The 12,645-nt window shown below is 35.7% G+C and overlaps 1 protein-coding gene across 1 annotated transcript; it reads left to right on the plus strand.

Annotated features, from left to right (window-relative positions):
- Window positions 1-11,880: 11,880 nt before the first annotated feature.
- On the plus strand, window positions 11,881-12,429 carry LOC141699931 (eukaryotic initiation factor 4A-6-like; the record flags this gene model as incomplete). Its single annotated transcript, XM_074503728.1, has 1 exon — window positions 11,881-12,429. A coding segment is annotated over one exon (549 nt), but the record flags the coding sequence as incomplete, so codon positions are not given.
- Window positions 12,430-12,645: the final 216 nt, after the last annotated feature.

Raw genomic sequence — 12,645 nt, forward strand, 5'->3', positions numbered from 1 at the left:
TGCTGTTAAGCTTATCCGTCGGATACAATCACTACTCGACGGATGAGCAATATCCGTCGAGAGAGTAGAAATAAATGAACTAGGAAAAGAACTATTGTGGACTCTGTGCTGATTGAAGATATTTTGGGCACAGATGATTCAACATTTCCTGAAAGAATTGACAAGTGAGCTAACAAATCATCTAAAAGATGATGCTCACTTGCACTAGATTTTGGCTTCCCCAACAGAGTTAAAGAAGAGGAATCAGGAATTGATTTATTTATCATATCCACATCCAGAGAATTTGTTGGTGAGTTTGGTGTTTGAGGTGCTTCTATTACTAGAGATTTTGGCTGTGACAGACTCCACATTTATTGGAAGCCACATCAAACTGAATTTGTGAAGGTGCAGTGACTGTGTCTTTAGCACCAGTTTACACAGTGTGTGTACCCTGTGCATCCCCAAGGGTTATAGACTTCTTCTTTCTGGCATAAGTTTGGGGGTGAGGTGGTGTCCCTAACCCTTTTGGCCTGTGCTCTTGGTTGAGAGTTTTGTTCAATAACTACATCCTTTGGGAGGATGCAACTAGAAATGAGCTTTTATCCTCTTTAAGCACTGCAGTTTATTGGGAAACTACAGTGTGTCTAGGCTGGGATCCACTCAACTCTCCATCCTTATCCTTAGGGTTTCTTTTATGTTCACCCCTTCCCTCACCTATCTTGCCCTCCTTCACACTCCCCTATTTGGTTTTAGTGGATTTACAACTGGCATCTTTTGAGAGATACCAGAGGGGGCTTTCTTTGATTTGGATTTTGATATATTTGCAGGTTTGGTAGCTTGGGTAGACAACTGTTTGGTCATTGGCACAGTTGCCATAGCTACACTGGAACTCAAATAAATTAGTGACGTTGGAATAGTGGTAGGAATAGATGAACTTACCTCACTTACATGAGGTGCTTCCATTACAGGGAAATAGAACAATGGCACATCCTTGTGATGATTGGCCTGTTCAAATCTGCAATGAGCCTTCTCTCTTGAACCCAACAATCTAATTTGTTGTTTGGGTTCTCAAGTACAATTTCTTCACAGAGGTGGTTAGCTAACATCATAAAGAATCTAGCATAATACATATTTTACCTCTTTTATATAACTCTCCTAATTTAAAGCCTATCTCAAACAAGATCAGTTCACTGGAATTATAGAATTTATTTGTAACTAGCATGTAGAGCATGGATATATTGACTGAATCAAAATTACTGATTTTTTCTGAAAAGACCTTTGTCACTACATCACATATAAAACTCCATTATTTCATAAGGCCCATTCTCCTAATGTCACTTAACTTAAAAGTAGAAAGAGCATAGTTCATGGAATTAAGCATATTGATTATATCAGTGTCAGTGTGTGGAGAGGTCACAGTGTTATCAGGAATCTTGAAACATGCTTTTATAACATCTCTATTAATACAGAATTCTTTACCTTTAATGGTGAGTGTGATTATCTTACATGTTGAGTTGTATGTAGCAGTGGTCCACATCTCTTCAACAACTTCACAAAAGATTGTGGGTGATTCTAACATGGCATAGCTGAGCTTGCAATTCTTCACAAAGTCCATCATCTTGTGATAGTCACCAGATTGCTGAATACCCTTGTTCACTAGTGCAGTGAAATTGTTCTTCTCATAAATGAACCCAGTTTAAGATAATCTTTACAACAGGTGCCATTGTTAGAGAATAAGAGCTTGAAGAGAAAGAGAGTAAGTGCTTTGAGAGAGAATGAAATTTGAGCAGTTGATTTGAGAATGATAAAAGAAAAGCAATTGAAATGAAATAAGCTTTATACTATCTCAAAAAAAATAACTGTTAAAAATAATAAAGTAAAATAAAGTAACCAATAGAAATTGCCTAAAATAGCCGTTTAAAAATAAACTGTAAAAATTCCACCCATTATCCGTCGTGTTATGCTTACAAACTGTAAGTATACTCGATGGATAATGTTTAGGAAATTAACGGCTAAGATTAAGACAATTCGACGGATGAGGATTGTTATCCGTCGAGTCATAAAATATTCCAGAAAAAAAAATAATTTTTATTAGCAAATAGTATACCGACGGATGATCAAACTCGATGGATAAAGATCATCCGTCGAGATGTAAATTTTGACTTAGCCAAAATTTCATCAAAGACTGAAAAATCAATTAAATTTCTGGTTGCATTCTAACTTGCAAATAATCTCATAAAGATTTAGGAATAATTGAGCGTACCTAACTCACTTACCAACCTAGAGAAGGTGGATTCATCTAGTGGTTTGGTAAAGATATCTGCAAGCTGCTTCCCACTAGGAACAAAATGTAGTTCCACAATACCATTCATTACATGTTCCCTTATGAAGTAATACTTGATGTTTATATGCTTTGTCCTTGAATGTTGTACTGGATTTTCAGTGATGACAATTGCACTTGTGTTATCACAGAAAATAGGAATCCTTTCAACTTGCAAACCATAGTGTAGCAATTAATTTTTCATCCATAAAATCTGTGCACAGCAACTGCCAGCAGCAATATATTCAGCTTCAGCTGTAGAAGTAGAAACTGAATTTTGCTTTTTACTGAACCAGGACACAAGCTTGTTTCCTAGAAATTGACAGGTTCATGTTATACTTTTTCTATCAATTCTACAACCTGCATAATCTGCATCTGAATAACCAGTTAGATCACAACCAGAATCTCTAGGGTACCAAATGCCAAGTTTTGGTGTTCCCTTGAAATATCTGAAAATCCTCTTAATAGCTATTAAGTGAGATTCTCTAGGATCAGCCTGAAATCTGGCACATAAACATGTAGCAAACATTATATCTGGCCTATTAGCTGTTAAGTACAGAAGTGAGTCAACCATGCCCCTATAACTTGAAACATCCACAGACTTTTCAGTAGTGTTTAATTCAAGCTTAGTTGTAGTAGACATGGGAGTTTTTGCAGATGTGCAATCCACTAGATCAAACTTCTTTAAAAGATAAAAAATATATTTAGTTTGACTAATGAATATTCCATCACTAACTTGCTTAACTTGCAAACCAAGAAAATAAGTTAGTTCTCCCATCATACTCATTTCATACTTACTTTGCATCAATTTGGCAAACTTTTTGCAAAGTTTCTCATCTGTAGAGCCAAAAATAATATCATCTACATAAATTTGAACAAGTATACTAGAGCCATTAATATTTCTAAAGAATAAAGTTTTATCCACAGTACCTCTTGTGAAATGATTTTCCAAAAGGAACTTTGATAAAGTGTCATACCAGGCTCTAGGTGCTTGCTTCAGTCCATAAAATGCTTTCAAAAGATAATAGACATGTTCTGGAAAATTTGGATCTTCAAAATTAGGGGGCTGGCTGACATAGACTTCCTCCTCCAAATCTCCATTCAGAAAGGCACTTTTGACATGCATTTGATAGACTTTGAAATTGGCATGGGCTGCATAGGCTAAGAAGATCCTGATGGCTTCAAGTCTTGCAACATGAGCAAATGTTTCATCAAAATATATTCCTTCTTGTTGACAATAGCCCTTAGCAACCAATCTAGCTTTGTTCCTGACTACTATGTCATTTTCATCCATCTTATTTCTGAATACCCATTTGGTGTTTATTGGATTCTTTCCTTTAAGCTTGGGCACCAGCTTCCATACATTATTCCTTTCAAATTGGTTTAGCTCCTCCTGCATAGCTAAAATCCAATCAGAATCCACTAAAGCTTCTTCTACCTTCTTTGGTTCTTCTTTGGAAAGAAAGCTGATGTATAGACATTCTTCTTGAGTTGCTCTCCTGGTTTGAACTCTAGAAGAAACATCACCAATAATAAGCTCAAAGGGGTGATCTTTTGTCCATTTTCTTTGTTGAGGTAGATTAGCTCTAGACGAAGAGGCCTCATCGTTGTCTTGATGTGTGATTGAGTTTTGATTGTTAGAAACTCCCCCTGAGTTTGTGGATCTTTAATTTGAGAAAGGGGAACTTTCTATAGGTGATCTATCTTGATTTCCAGCTTTTCTTGATGACCCGACGAATGATGTATTTTGAGTACCGACGGATGAAGCTGGTTGTCTCCCGATGGATAACATAGATTGCCTCCCGACGGATGAAGCATTATGCAACTCGACAAATGTTAAGTTTTGTGCTTCATTGGTAGTAGATTTTTCTGCATTATCCTTAGATACTGTTTCTTGATCACTTTTATCATCACTATCATCACTAACCAACTCCATATTGTCGAATTTGAGGTTCTCATGGTAATCTCCATCTTGCAGTCCTTCAATCTTTTTATCATCAAACACAACATGTATTGATTCCACAACAATGTTAGTTCTTAGATTGTAGACTCCATATGTTTTACCAACACCATATCCAACAAAAATTCCTTCATCTGCTTTAGCATCAAACTTCCCATTTTGATCAGTTTGATTTCTCAGAATATAGCATTTGCAGCCAAAGACATGAAGAAAATTTAGAGTTGGCTTCTTGTTCTTGAACAATTGATAGGGAGTCATGCATCTTGCTTGATTAACCAGAGAAATATTCTGAGTGTAGCATGCAGTATTTACAGCTTCAACCCAGAAATATGTCGGCAGTTTAGATTCTTCAAGCATTGTCCTTGCAGCTTCAATAAGTGATATGTTCTTCCTTTCTACTACTCCATTCTGTTGTGGAGTTCTTGCTGCTGAAAACTCATGCAGAATCCCATTTTCCTCATAAAATGCTCTCATGACAGAATTCTTGGACTCAGTTCCATTGTCACTCCTGATTCTTCTAACCTTGAAATCAGGATGATTATTGACTTGCCTTATGTGATTGATGATGATTTCACTAGCCTCATCTTTAGACTTTAGGAAATATGTCCAAGAGAACTTTAAGAAATCATCTACAATTACTAGGCAAAATCTTTTTCTTGAGATGGACAACACATTGACTGGTCCAAACAAATCCATGTGTAGCAGTTGTAAAGGTTCTTCAATTGTTAAATTAAGTTTCTTCCTGAACGATGCTTTAATCTGCTTCCCTTTTTGGCAGGCATCACACAATCCATCCTTAGAAAACTCCACTAGAGGTATGCCTCTAACTAGTTCTTTCTTTACTAGCTCATTCATGGTCTTGAAGTTTAAATGAGATAGTTTCTTGTGCCATAGCCAACTATCATCCTGACTTGCTTTACTGAGAAGACAAGTAACAGATTCTGCATTAGATGAGTTGAGATCAGCTAGGTACACATTTCCTTTTCTCACACCAGTGAGAACCACTTTGTTGCTTCTTTTATTAGTCACAACACAGGCTTCTGAATTGAAGGTTACTAAGTTGCCTTTATCACAAAGATGGCTGATACTCAACAGATTGTGTTTGAGACCATCCACTAAGGCAACCTCCTCAATGATGACATTGTTCTTTGAAATCAAGCCATATCCCACAGTATAACCCTTATTGTCATCTCCAAAAGTTATACTTGGGCCAGCTCCCTCCTTAAACTTTGTGAGCAGGGTAGAATCATCAGTCATGTGTCTTGAACAACCATTATCCAAGTACCAAAGATTCTTTCTATTTCCCTGCACACATCAAAATCAAATCAAGTTGATTTTGGTACCCAAGTTTCCTTGGGTCCTGCCTTGTTAGCTTTCTTTTTCTGTTTCTTAGGCTTTATCTCATTTGACTTGGGGATATCAGATTCATCCTTGGTCATTTGAGTTGGGCCTTTGAAACCATTCATTACACAAGAATTATCATGCATATTATAATCAACAGGGAATGACATGCTATTAGTAAACATGTTATTCCAGTAAGGCATGCTAAATGGCATTTGTGGCATACTAAATGCAGCATAATAAGGATTAGGTGTAAATGGCATATTAGCAAACTGTGCATTCATATTATGTGTAGACATAACATTCAAAGGCATGGGAGGCATGGCATTCATGTTAGGAAAGTGAGGTAGCACAAACATGGAAGTAGGCATGGCAGATTTGCAATTAATAGACAGATGATTTACACTACCACACTTGACACAGATTTTTCTAGGAGCATATATATCAGGTGTGTAGTTATTGTATTTGTTAATCCCTACTTTACCATTTCTATTGTTTTTCTTTTTAGCCTCTGTTTTTACCTCAATCTTTTCAAGTCTGTCACTTAACTGTTTGACAGTCATGTGACCAACATTACCCTTTTTCCCTTTCATAACTTGACTCAATTCTCCTGAAACAAAGTTCTTGGAAACATATCCATATTTCTCATTCAGCTTAACAAGTTTGGCTTTACTGATAGGCTTGCTCACAACCGACTGATAAGGATTTTTATCATTCGACGGATAACCCTTTTTGTTATCCGATGGATGATCCTCATCATCCGTCGAGTCTACATCTGTTAGCACTCCATCCACCAAATTTGGTTCTAGTTTCTATTTGTTCTTTTTCCAGGCTTCATCACAGAAAGACTCAATTCCTTGAACTTTGGTGATTTGAGCATGGACATCCCTAGATGTTTTCCATGCCTTAATCACCTCATGTTCACGCTCAAGCTGCTTCTTCAAAGATTCAGTTAATTTCTCCTTGGAAATCTTACATTCAATTCTTAATTTTTCAAAATCAATGAACTGAGACTCTATCACATTATTTCTCTCACTCAAAAACAAATTGTTTTCGTTGATTTTAGCATTTTCTTTAGTAAGAGACTTAAGTGTAACACGCAAATGATATAACTCTATAGACATGTCATTTATAGCATCATTACACTCAGCTTTAGATAAATGTGCAAGGTTTGTAGTAATTACCTGATTACTTGAAGAACTTGTTTCTGTTTCATCAGACTTGGCCATTAGGGCTAGATTGACATAGCTGACATCTTCATCTTCATCCAGACCATCTGCTGCCCAGTCATTTTCTTGTGTAATGAAAGCCCTTTCCTTTTGTTTGAGCAGCTCAAAGTATTTTTGCTTATAATCCACAAGCTCAAACTTTTTCTTATTGGAATCTGACTTCCTACATTCACTAGCAAAGTGCCCTGCCAAGCCACATTTGAAACATTTGAATTTTGATTTATCCACCATGTTTCTATTTGGCTTGGCTGCTCCAAAGTTCTTTTTGAACTTGAGCTTGGCAAATCTTTTGGAAAGAAATGCTAAATGTTCATCTATGTCTTCCATGTCATCTTGGCTCAAAGAATCTTCACTTTCTACTGCAAGCCCCTTGCCCTTGCTTTCACAGACCCTTAAAGTTAACTCAACAGCTTCCATCTTCATCTACTTCTCTTTCTCTAATTTAGCAACTAGTGCAATGGACCCTCCTTTCTTCTTTCCTCTCTCCATCCTCTCATCTTGCTCTATTTCAAGCTCATATGTTTTCAGGATGCCATACAGTCTCTCCAAAGTAAACTCCTTATAATCTTGTCAGTTTCTCAATGAGACTGTCATTGGTTTCCATTCCTTTGGAAGAGATCTAAGGAATTTCAGATTGGAGTCTTTTGTCTGATAGACCCTTCTATGCACCTTTAGAACATTTAGCAGTTTTTGAAACCTACTAAAGATGTCAGTGAGAGACTCACTTTCTTCATTATGAACAATGACTTGTTCAATATCAGGATCAGACAATTCATGCCTTGTCTTGGGGACAGATGGCTCATTTCCAGTTGCAGCTCTCATTGGAACATGAGGGCCTCTTTTTATGTAGTCAACATAGGCCTCATCTTGAGAAAGCAAATGAAGATGCATCTTTACCTTCCAGTGATGGTAATTTTCTTTATTCAGAAAAGGAATCTTGACTCCAACATCCTTCTTGTTCATCTTGCTGTATTGTTTTGATCTTTAAACTCTTTGCTTGTTAAGAGCTTGCTCTGATACCAATTGTTAGTCCCTTAATAATATAAAAAGAATTACAGAAGGGGGTTGAATGGAATTCTTGAAACTTATTCTTGATTAAAAATATTCTAACACGAATATGTATATAATTGTGAATTGATTAGCACAATGCGGAATAGTTACTTAAATGAATCAAAACACAAGTAATTAAAAACAAGAGTCTTTAAAAACTTTCTAGTGGATTTGAATGATTCCACCAGAGATATATAACATATATCGAGAGAACTTTGTGTGCAAAAAGCTCACAGCTGCTTACATATATTGAACAACTAATAGAAATGCTAAGAATTCTGCTTACAAATGTTTCTCTGCTTGTATCTCAAATAGTTCCTTAGTTGCTACTTCTTGGTTTATATATATCACCAAGATTACAAAGTAATGAGACAGGATAATAAAACAAAAACTATCTAGTCTATAACAATACTACTTCATTACTCTATTCCGGCATCTTTGAATATCTTCATAATAGCATGGAAATGGAAATGCTTCTTTGTTCTCAAAAACCCAGTTGAATAGGCTACCACATTTCATTTGCATCCACTCGACGCATGTGACTGTGTTGTCACTGTCAACAGATATTTGAATTCTTTATCCATCGGGTTCATGATCATCCGTCGAGTTATTGATCATCCGTCGGGTTGTTGACAGAAATGACTTGTCGATATCTCAGAGTTCTCTAGTGATATTTTGACTTATCGATATCTTTGAGATCTCTAGTGATAATTTGACTTGTCGATATCTCCAATCTTCATATCCTCATTTGGCTTGTCGATATCTCTGAGATCTCTAGTGGCTTTTCTTAACTTCTCGATAAGTCATTCTGTAGTTCTCGAATGACTTCTCTATAACACTTAATCTGTGACTTGTAGATTTCTTGACTTAAAATGTTTTTCTCAAAAACAGATTTATTCAACTCCAAACTTCTTCACACTGTCTTTGAGGCATGATCTTCATGATCTTCTTCCAGAGTTTATTCTTAGGCTTGAGACTATTTACAAAAAATACTCCAGTCCAATCTATTTACATTTTTATAGACTTAAGTGATACAATACAAAATACAAACTTAGATTACCATACAACTTACTTAGGGTTGTCAGATTGACTTAGTCTTGTTATGGTACAGGCATGTCTTGCACAACACCGCTCATTCTCGCCAATCAATTATCTTAAATTCAACTCACACTGATCAGATTATGCTTGAGTCCTGCAACCAGACCTGCATCTTTAATGATAATATTTCTAGGTTTGATTTTGTCATATTCCAAAGTCTTTCCTAAGTTGTCATCTCCATAAGAAACACTTGGGCCAAGTTCCTCCTTAAACTCTGATAGTAGGGATTTATTTCCAGTCATGTGTCTTGAACATCCACTTTCCAAAACTAGAGAATTTTTCCTGTTACCATGCAATCAGATAACCAATTAACTAGTGTTTTTAAGGACCCAGACTTGCTTGGATCCTTTGGCCTTTTTAAGTTTGTTAACATTTCCAGCAAAAGACTTTGGATCAGATTTTATGCTAACATTCTTAATATCAGAGTTTACACATGCATAAACAATTTTTGATTTATTTAAAGAGGGTTTCAGTTCATAATAATCATAATACAAATTGTGATACTCTTTACATGTGTAAATAGCCAAATACCACCATAATGAAAATATGGATTTTGTGGTTCATATCTAACTGTCATATTCCTAAACTCTGATTTAGGAGGAACAATATTTATCTCTTTATTCTTCCTGTAAGCAACAACAAGATGATTAGTACTACCACAGTTTAAACATGCCTTTCTAGGTGCATTAGGAATGTGTTTGTATTTTTTCTCCTTATTGACACCTACTTTTCCATTTCTATTCTTTCTAGGATGTCTTTTCTTGGTTTTCATTTTTACTTCCTTCAGCTTTTGCTTAAGCTATTTCTGAGTCAGTAAACCAACATTTACTTACTTGGTGTGAACTTGTTCACACTTATCAGTTTTTAAGTTTGACTTAAGTGTTGAGGTTGAACCTATTTTATTTATTAACTTAACAGCATCAACACATAAATTAAACTTGATAGGTCTTAATTGAGACTTGTTCAGTTTTACCTTTCTATTAGTATTTATTGGTTTAATTTTCTCAGTTTCTTTTCCATTTAATCCATCAAAATTAGACTTATTGGCATAACCTAACCCTGATCCCCAACAACCATTTTCTATTAAACCCTGAGTTGTTTTTCCTGAATTAGTCCAAAGTTTTATAACCTCTATTTCTTTAGCTAATTCTTTTTCAAGGTATACATGTTTTTCCAATAATTTTTATTTAACATGCAAAACATCATCTTTTTTTTGAGGTTCCAGCATTAAAATCTACTTAGCTTCTAGGTGATCATTCCTTTTTTTAGGTCAGAATTTTTAGTTCTAATCCTAGCATTTCAAGTGTTTGATCTCTATAACTAACATGCGGAGTTTTAAGAAGTAGTCTTAATTCACATATGTCATCAGTATCAAAATCAATAGTGGTTTGAGGCACCTTCATCTCAGTAGTACAACTTCACTTTCAGCATTTGCCATGACAACATGGTTGACATTCTCATCAGATTCTGATGTATCACCCCGGTTCTTCTTCTATATAATCGAGGCTTGCTTCTTCTCAGCCTTTGGCTTTCTGCAGTCATCTGCAAAATGTCCAACTCCATCATAATTATAACACTTAATCTTTGACTTGTCAATCTTCCCAGACTTTGACTTTTTCTCATCAGAGTTTCTTCCGTAGTTCCTCCTATCAGAGTTTGAGGAACTAGAGTCTCTCCTGAAAAACCTTTTTCCTTTCTTGCAGTCTTTATAGACCATTCTCTTGAAGTTTTTAAACAATAGAGTAGCCATCTGTTGAATCTTTTCATCATTGTCATGATCACTTCCAATGTCTGATTCATTCTCAGAGTTTGAGTCATCATCAAATTTTGGTGACTCACTATCATATTTTGCAATCATAGCCTTCTTTTTGGAATGGCTTTTTCTCCCGGTTTTCTCCCTTGGTTTCTCTTCAACCTTGAGTGCAACATGTCTTGCTCTAGGCCCTTTCCTCTTGCTTCTTTACTCAATCTCTAATTCATGAGTCTTTAACATACCATAAATCTCATATAGAGATGTTTCATCAAGATCATAGTTGTCCCTTATTAATGTGACTTTCAAGTTCCACTTTTCAGGGAGTGCAAGAAGAAACTTCAAGTTATTATCTTCTGGAACATAATCTTTATCAACCAGTGACAAGTCATTCATCAGCTTTTAAAATATGTCATATATTTCAGTCAAGGACTCATCAGCTTTTGAGTCAAAGTATTCATAATTCTGAGTAAATATTGTTCTTCTATTCTTCTTGATAGCAGTGGTGCCTTGACACTTGACCTCCAAAGTGTTACAAATTTCCTTAGCAGTTTTGCATCCAATAACTCTATTGGACATGACATTGTCAACACTACTATGCAAAAGATGTCTAACTTTTGCATCTTTCATAATATATAAAAGATCCTCAGGAGAATAGTCCTTCGTTTCCTTGTCAACCATCTTTTCTTATTGACCAGGAACAACACAACAAGCTTCATAGGCCTATAAGGACCATCATAAATCATGTTCAGATATTCAGGATATGTTGCTTCCAAACACATGGCCATCTTCACTTTCCAGATTGGATATTAATGAACCTTCAGAATTGGAACCTTGATAGCCTCATATCTACTCATGTTATGGCTGATTTGATTCGTGGCTGGTTGTGATGGGGGATTTTGTTGAGCTTCTTCGTCTACCATTAATGATTATTTTGTGGATCTTAAATTGTTTGTGCATCGACAACAAACTTTGATACCAATTGTCAGGTCTTTAATCAACTGTAGAGGGGGTGAATACAAATATTGATGACAAATACTGATCAACAAGTACTGATGATAGATGTGGATGACGTCATCTCTGTCAAATCCTGATATCAAATATTGATTGATAAACTCTGATAGTTAATTAATTATATTATCAATTTCTTCTAACGGGTGTTTTCTCTGCCACCATGCCTCCCGAGGCTCTTGAAATCAAAAGAAAATTCATGAATAAGCCTGTGAGGATTCTTGTGAAAGGAGATGAGCTCACTCTCAAAGGTATCAAACAATTTTCTATTAATGTTAACAAGGAGGAACGAAAACTGGAAGAACTCTTTGATCTTGATAAGGCATTGGCAAGTACCCAAAGTATCATATTTTTTAATACCAGGCAAAAAGTTGACTGGCTAACTGCAAAAATAGACAGTGACTATCATACTATCTTTGCCATTCATGAAGACAAGGATCAGAGTACCAGAGATAATATTATGTATCAATTCCGCTCTGGTTCATTTCATGTGCTTATTATCACTGATCTTCATGCTCGTGGTATAGATGCCGAGCAAGTAACACTTATGATAAACTATGATTTTTCGACTCAGCCAGAGAACTACCTCCATCGAATTGGTCATAATGGAAGTTTTGGAAGAAAATATGGTGCAATCAACTTTGTGACCAAGGATGATGAAAGGATGTTGTTAGGAATATATGTGCATTAGTTTGATGATATGTTTAACAAAATACTTAAGTAGAAATTTAGTGTCAGTAGCCTCAACGGATAAGACCACTTTGGCTATCCGTTGATGGTGTAGCTTTACTTAGAAATAAGTCTAGTATTGTAGCATATTTCAGTCTCTGTATTTAAAATGTAATTCTTAGAAGTTGAGAGAAACTATAAGTCATGTTGACTACTAGATGATATGCAGATAGGAAGG

Source organism: Apium graveolens, unplaced genomic scaffold (assembly GCF_009905375.1).
Source record: "Apium graveolens cultivar Ventura unplaced genomic scaffold, ASM990537v1 ctg1513, whole genome shotgun sequence".
NCBI lineage: Eukaryota > Viridiplantae > Streptophyta > Magnoliopsida > Apiales > Apiaceae > Apium > Apium graveolens.